Raw genomic sequence first — 8170 nt, forward strand, 5'->3', positions numbered from 1 at the left:
AAAAAATTATTTAAAAAAAGAGTGCCTGAGCCAAATCATGGTAATGCCAACTGCTTCAAATGCATGTGAAAGTTGGACAACGATTAAGGAAGATCAAAGAAGAATTAAGGGCCTTTGAATTGTGGTACTGATGAAGAACACTATACCATCAACTGCTGAAAGAGCACACAGGTCTGTTCTGGGAGAAGCAGAGCCAGAAAGCTCCATGGAAACAAGGATGGGGAAACTTTGTCTCACATACTTTGGGCATGGTCTCAGGAGAGGCCTGTCCCTGGAGAGAGACATCATGGTTGAAAAAGTGGAGAATGAGCAAAACAGGAAGACCCGCCACACGGTGGACTGACGTGGTAGCCACAACAGAATGATTAAACACAGCAGCAGAGGATGTGAGGAAGCTGTGGCACTGTTGTTGTCATGTGCCATCGAGTCAGAACTGACAGACAGCTGAGCCCAGTGGTAAAGAGATGCGCTGTGATCCCAAAGGTACGTAGATCAAATCCTTGCTAAAACAGCAACCCTTGACCTGATCTGACCAGGGACTATTACAGTCTACCTCTCTGAGTGACAGCATTCACAAATTTCACTGTAAAGTGTATTCCTGTTTAATTATAGAAAAATGCCGTCATTTCAAAGGTTTTAGGAAAGGCACTGTATTCACTCAAATCACCATAAAAGGCTGGAAAGAAAAATAAGGTGAGGGGACTGTGGTTTACTAAATAATGATGGCTCCAAAAGAATACATTTTTTTTACCTTGAAAGTATAAGTTTCAACGACTATACAGTTATCAAACAATAAAGGAATAAAACAATAAATTGGGCGATTCAAAGCTTAAAGTTTTAAGGTCTTAAAAGCATAGTTAATCTCTCATCAGGAGCTCACTGTCTTCAAGAGGGAACTGACTCTTGGCTGGCATGAAATTAGGTTTCCAGGGTTTCAAAATGCAGGACTGCTCAACTTTCTCCCATGGATTGGATTTGTGGATTCCAACTTCCAGAGACACGTGGACTTTGGGTTAGCATTGAAAATCCTTACAGACTAGTGCAACAATGAATGAATGGAAACCCCAAATCTCTGTAAATGTTTATGAAAATTAATAAAATATAATTATAGGAAAAAAAAAAAGAAAATCCTTACAGACTATGCCATCAGAGATCCCTGTTGTTCATTTCAAAAGCCTCAAACTCATCTTTGTCTACTCAGAACCAACTTATAGCTGACACTCCAGTGGGTTTTCAGAAAGCTATAAACTTCCCAGGAGGAGATTCCCCATCAAAGTCACTGACAGAACCTAATGGCAGAGAGAACACCTTTGGCGTAGCAGCGCAACTCCCTCCAGATTTGGCTGCTGTTCTTATATGCCTTCAAGTCAACGCTGACTCATGACTCACAATGACTCTATGATCAGTAGATCTGAGCCCTGCCCAGTCCTGTGCTATCCTCACTATCGCTGATAATAAAAGCCCACTGTTACAGTTATTGTGCCAATCCATCTTGAGGAGGGTCTTCCTCTCTCATACTGACCACTCCATCTTTCTAAGCATGGAGTTCTGGCCTTGCCTAACATCATCTTTGCCTCCAACCAACACTCTGGTTGTACTTTCTCCAAGCCATATTTATTTGCTCTTTTATCAGTCCATGGGATATTCAGCACTCTTCTCCAACACCACAGCTCAAAGGCATCAATTCTACTGTCTTTCTTTGTCACTGTACAACTTTCAGAGGCATGGCAGGTAACTGACAAGACCGTAGCTTGGATCAGGTGTTCCCTACCTAAAATTAAACTGACATCATTGTTCTTGAGCTCTCTGGAGATGTCCTTGACAAGATTTTCTCAATGCAGCCAGTCTTTTGATCTCCTGACGGCTCATGCCAAGGGTGTTAATAGTGAATGTAATAAGATGAAATCATTAGCAATTTCAATCTTTTCTCCATCTAACATGATTATGCCCTGGTAAGGACCTTTGTTTCCTTGATGTTAAGATGTAATTCATATGAAGGCTGTATGTAGTCCTTGATCTTTCACAGCAAGCATGTCAAGTCCTCCTCACTTTTAACAAGTAAGGTTGTGTCATCTGCATAATGAAGACTGTTGATGAGTCTTCCTCATAAATTCCAGCTTCCTGATGATTTGCTCAGCATACAGACTGAATAGGTATGGAGAAAGGAAACAGCCCTAACTCACACTTTTTTCTTGGGCCACCAGAGCCCCCTAGACTGAAGTTAGTGGTTTCATTTTTAGATAAAGAGACTGACCTCCTGGGGCTAAGTGGCTTGTCCAGGTCAATTAGTCAATGACATACAAAAGCCCCACCCTACTAGCCTCCCCCTGAGGCAGGGCATTTCTGCCTCATTACTACTGTCTAGATGCCCTGCAAGATAGTAGTCAGATTTTTTTTATACAGCTCTACTTCAGATTGGTCAGGAGGTTCCCAAGCATTCCCCAGAAAGTATTTCATTCACCTTGGACAGAATTTTTTTTTTTTTACTATTTTTCAAATACTTCCTTTACTCAGTCTACTTTTCACCCTCAAAATCTGGTGTGGACAAACAGATTATGAAAAAGGAGCAGCCCATATCTTATACAATGCTTAAGCAGGAATGGCATCCACTTCCTAAATAACATGCCTGCGGAGCCCCTATGAAGGAATCCTTATGAACTTTGATAAATGTCAATAGTTGTAGAGGGGCTTCAAGCCTTTTTTTCATAGGGCTCCTATGAGTCATGCTTGACTCAAGGCAATAATCAACAATAAGAACAACTTAGTCCTTTCATCCATTATAATTGTCGTTAGGTGCCTTTGAGTAGATGAGTAACCTTATGAACAACAGATCAGAATCTTCACCTACCCTGTGCCAGCCTCATGATCTCGTATGTCTGAGCTCTCTCAATGTATCAATGAATCACCATGTCAGTGCATCTTGTTAAGAGTCTCTCTCTCTCTCTGACCTTCCACCTTTTTTACCAGCATGTCTTCCCATGTCCCTCCTTACAACATGCCCAAAGTTATGTGAGACCAAGTTTCATCCTTGCATCTCAGCAGCACCGTGGCTCCCAATTCCTCCCACACAGACTTGTTATAATCATAGTTAGTCAGCAGGAATAAACGGGGGCGGGGGGGGTACATTCTATCAAGGACTACATTCCAAAATAGAGATTGAGGATGTAAACAGGTGTTGATGGTAATTATGATGATGATAGTTTTGTGTGCAGCTCAGAGTGGCCATATATAGCAGAATAGAACTGCTCTTTAGAGCTTTGAAGATGATAGGAAGACCCTGTCACAGTGATGGCAGCCGTGGGCTCAGGTACGACAGAGATGATGAGGGTCACACGAGTTCTACTGGACTCAACAACATTACACCACCAACAGACCATAAGTCCTAGTGGTTGGACTGGCTGTACTGATGACCAAAGTTAAGAGGCTCTAGCCCAGCCAGCAGCTCAGAAGTAAAAAAGACATGGCAATCTACTCCCACATAGACAGAAACTCACACTCACTGGCCTCCAGTCTAATGGCCTCACAGCTGGCTAGCCAGAGGGTTTTTAGGAGCTTGGAAATCACACAGAAAGAAAGTGCCCATCTTTTCTCCTGTGCAATTAGCGGCTAGCACACTCGAGAGGTGTCACCCACAGCCAGGAAACCCTAACGGGGCAGGTCTACACTTGGAGGTGGCTCAGACCACAGGCATGTGACAATTTACTGGAGTAGATCACCAGGTCACTGGAGCAGCAGTTTTTAGGTGTGGGGTGTTTTGAGATTTGATGTGAGCCCTTTCAGGACTTTTAATGACTACACTACCTAGGATCCTTCATTGTCAAGATTTAATCAGATCTGTTAATAAAGAAATAAGGCTATGTGTGTATGTATGTGTATACATATATATGTATTTATGTGTGTGTATGTATGTGTGTGTGTGTGTAAATATATGGAGAGAGAGAGAATGTTCTGGCACAAAATTCTCACCACTGGACCAACAGGCCATAATGGATGGAGAAAAAACTGAAGTTGTTAATGATTTCACTTTACTTAGATCCACAATCAACACTCATGGTAGAAGCAGTCAAAAATCCAAATGCCATGTTGCACTGGGGAAATCTGCTGTTGGGGACTTCGCCAAAGTGCTAAAGAGCAATGATGTCAGTTTAAAAGACTAGGGTGCACTTGATATCTCACGGTATTTCAACGGTTTCCTACACATCTGAAAGCAAATGAAATGAAAATTAATAAGGATAAGAATCGACGCTTTTGAGCGGTTGAGTTGGAGAAGAGTACCAAACATCCAACAAACTGCCATGACACTCTGTCTCACATACTTGGGGCTTATTGTCTGGAGAGGCCTGTCCTTGGGAGAAGACATCATGCTAGTGAAAGAGAAGCTCAATAGGAAGGATTGACCCGGTGACTGTAACCTGGGCTCAAGGATATCAAAATTGACAAGGTTTGGATTTGTTGTTCACAGGGTCACTATGAGTTGCAGTTGACTTGATGGCACCTAACAAAAGCACAAAAGAAGCACTCTCACTGCATAACCATTAGTTATTAACATGGTTATTATTACTGGAATCTATAGTTAAACCCAAATTTAAAGAACCCTACTCCTCCCATTTTCCACTCTGCTATTCAAGTTAAAAATGCATCCTGGTGGCATGGTAAGTAACACACTGGGCTGCTAACCAATAGCTCAGCAGTTTGAATCCTGTGTGGAAGTGCACGGACAACTGTGGGTTTGGTTCTTGGTGTTGTGTTGTTTTATTTGGGTTTTTTGTGTTGTTTTTGGTTTGCTGGGGTTTTTTACGGACAAGGGAGGTACAAGTTACAAGGAGCCACTGTGGGTTAAGTTGCTAACCAAAAGGTGATAACATTACTAGCTTCTCTGAGGGAGAAAGATCAGTTCATTTGTTTCAGTAAAGATTTACAGCCTCAAAAACTCTATGCCTCTCTTCTGTCCTGTCTGGTCTCTAGGAACAGGAATCCACTGGACAGCAGTGGTTTGATAGGTTCAAGTTAACCATGGAGTCAGCTGCTTCCACTTCTAACATACGTGTTGACATTACAACTGATTTCTTTTCTCTACTCCAATGTTAGTATCTGTGGCCTTTTCCAGAACTCAATCAACATCTTTCTTGCTGGAACAAGAAAAACTGGGCATGAGATGAAAGCAAAAGAAAAAAAAGAACGAAAAATTCTAACTGATGCCTTTAGGTCACCTTCACACTGAGTAAAAGTAAACAAACAACTGGCTTAAAATTAATCAAGGTAAAAAAAAAAAAATCTTCACACAAAGGAACACAACCAGAAATGCAATAAAGTTTTATGTTTAGAAATGAAAAAGAAAGGGGAGCTCTGGTGGCCTAGTGGCAAGGAGCTGCAACTACAATCCCAGAGGCGAACGGTTCAAATCCACCAGATGCTCTGCCGGGGAAGGAGGGACAATCTCCTCCTGTACCAGTCAGATCTGATTTGATGGTACACGCACACAAAAATAATAAAATAAAAAAAGAAAATGAAAAAGAAAAAAATCTTCAACAATGGTTGTGGTTGTTGTTTACTGTTCATGAGTGGAACCAACTTATAGCTGACCCTCCAGGGGGTTTTTAGAGGCGATTTATTGCATGGGAAAAGATTGCCCATCTTTCTCCCAGGGAGCAGTTGGTGGCCTCGAACTGCATGCCTTCAGGATTGCAGCACAGCTTCTTGCCAGTAGGCCACCAGAGTCATAAAACACTTAATTGGGCATAGATATATACATTGTATTACATTGCAATATATGAAACAAAGAGAAAATAGGCATGGTATAATCTAAATATATATTCCACACTTCCATATTTAAGTGTTGGGTTGCAAATGGAAAAACTGGAGGTTCTAATCCACCAGCTACTCCAAGAGTAAGATGTGGCACTCTGTTTCCCTTCAAAGACTCACAGTTTTAGAAACCCTAGAGTTCTATTCTGGCCTTCAGGGCCACTTTAAATTGGAAATGGATTTGAGTATCTTATCCTTACTGATAAGACATTTTCCCCCCATCTGTTGAGTGAGAACCCTCCCACAGCTACCACCCACCCCACAGAGGGTTTTCAGCTGCAGTTTAAACACAAAGGTTAAAAACTGGTTAAAAGAGATTGCCTGTCTTTCTCTGGAGGAGCAGCAGGTGAATTTGAACCATGTGCCTTTGCGATGGTAGCCCAGCTCCCTGACATACGTAGTTGTTAAATGATCTCAAGTCAGAACCACTGACTCATAGCCGACCTTCTAGTGAGTTTTTAGTCAATCAAACAGGAGGAGCACCTGGCAGATTCAAACCATGTGCCTTTGGGTTGGCAGCGCAACTCCTTATCCACTAAGCAACCACAGTTCCCTAATATGGTAAGATTTCTAAAAACCATTATGTTAGATGTAAAACCATTTGTGCTAAAAAGTAGTAAGCTTCTGTTCCTGGTGATGAGAAATTTGGTATCACTAGAGGTGATAGTTATACATGACTAATGTAATCGCTATCACCATAGTGCACACTTGAAAAATATTTAATAAAAACATATATAAATTAAACAGATTTTTTTACAATAAAAACAAAGCTTTGTGTTACTTCCTACTAAAACAAGCAAAAAAACCTTAAATATTTCAACCACCTGGCGCATAGAGGATCCCCCTAGCTGCTTTAAGTATTTATTTTTTAATTTTTTTAAAGTAATGTTCCCTATAAAACCACATTGTGCTTACTATTCCAGTTCTGACCTGGCCATGCTCTCTGTACATTTGTCTGTGATAAAGAATATCCAATTAGACTCACTGTGAGATACCTTACAAAATACTGCTAAACCTAAGCCAAAGAGCTGTTTCAGTCAAGACACTGTTTAAAGACTCTCTCCAAAGGGGCGGAGATCTATTAATCCTAGCTGTTTGCGCCTCGTAAACGTGTAGCCAGGACCCAGAAAGGTTCATAGCCTAACCGAATGACTTTATTGCACATTCATTAAGAGCAGATCAAGAAGGCTGGGCATGAGAACTGAAGCCTACATTTTCAGCTTATTCCTCGGGCCCAAAGGCGGGAGCTGGCTCGCTGGAGGTCAAGTGCAGCAGCAGTTCCAGACACTTTGCCCTGTTCTTGATCACGTGAAGGGACCCAAGCCTCAGCTGATCCCGGGACAAGAGAACGGATTTGGAGCTGCCAAGAAATCTTTCACGCAGAACCTCTATGGACTACCTGGCGTAAAGCTTGTCAAAACAACAGGGTAAAAGTGCAAAAAAACCCCAAAACCCTCAGAAGCCCTCCATACCGCAATCTTTTTTTTATTCTGGGTCCCTGCACTCTCTCTACTGCAAATTCACATGCAAATAGCCGACAATCCCTTGGACTTTTAAGTTTGGAGATCCCGAGGCAAAATGACATTAAGAAACTAAAGTTCTTTTGTCAAAGGAGAAAAGATCAGAAAGGTGATCAAGAGAGGAAAACTGCAGGTGGGGCAAGGATTAAGAATCTAAGGCCGCATGGAGGAAGGGGGCAAGATTTAAGCCCCTGGGGAGGAGGGCGAGGGAGAACTGGAGAGGGAGGGAGAACAAGGCCTGATGGAGAAACGCAACTGACACGGGGACCCTGGAAGGTGCCGCCGCCGCCGCTATTCCCCCCAAGCAGTCCTGAGAAGGAGACGTCTCCCCCAGATGCGGAACGGGACCCCCAGGAGAGGATCCCGGCTCTCGGTGGCTCCGGGAAAGGACAGGCTCTGGGCTGGTCTCGGGCGCAGGAGAGAAGATGCGGCGGCGACGGCCAGCGCGCCCCGGCAGGTGGCACCGCGAGGACAGGGCTGGGCGAGCCCCGGGGTCCCGCGGGCTCAGGGAAGGGGCACTGGCGGGGCTGCAGCGCCGCTACTCACCTCTCCGAACTGGAAGGCGGAGACGATGGTGACAACGATGCCCACGAAGCAGACGTAGAGCCCATACCTGTGGGACAGGCAGGTATAGGTCTGTCTCTGTAGGAGCTTGAGCAGCATCACTCCGGCCGCCGCCACGCCACGCCTCGCCTCGCCTCGCCCCGAAGAGCCGCTGCTGCCGCCGCCGCCTCAACCCGCGGCCATTCGGCGGCCCCTGCAGGGCCGCTCCGCTGAGCTCACAGCCGCCGCCGGCCGCGCATTGCCGCCCGGAGCACCCAAGCCCGCTCGGCTCCGCGCCGCGG

General features: G+C 44.1%; 1 protein-coding gene across 1 annotated transcript in view; it reads right to left on the reverse strand.

The window, feature by feature from the left end:
- The window catches only part of GNPTAB (N-acetylglucosamine-1-phosphate transferase, alpha and beta subunits), a 148275-nt gene extending 140112 nt beyond the window's left edge, over nt 1–8163 (reverse strand). The window contains exon 1 of the mRNA XM_006888538.1: nt 7872–8163. Coding sequence (XP_006888600.1) covers nt 7872–7988 — 117 coding nt within the window. The 5' untranslated portion in view covers nt 7989–8163. The remainder of the gene's footprint in view (nt 1–7871) is intronic.
- Between the last annotated feature and the right edge of the window lie 7 nt (nt 8164–8170).

Source organism: Elephantulus edwardii, unplaced genomic scaffold, assembly GCF_000299155.1.
Source record: "Elephantulus edwardii isolate Elephantulus edwardi_28Jun2011 unplaced genomic scaffold, EleEdw1.0 scaffold00068, whole genome shotgun sequence".
Lineage (NCBI taxonomy): Eukaryota > Metazoa > Chordata > Mammalia > Macroscelidea > Macroscelididae > Elephantulus > Elephantulus edwardii.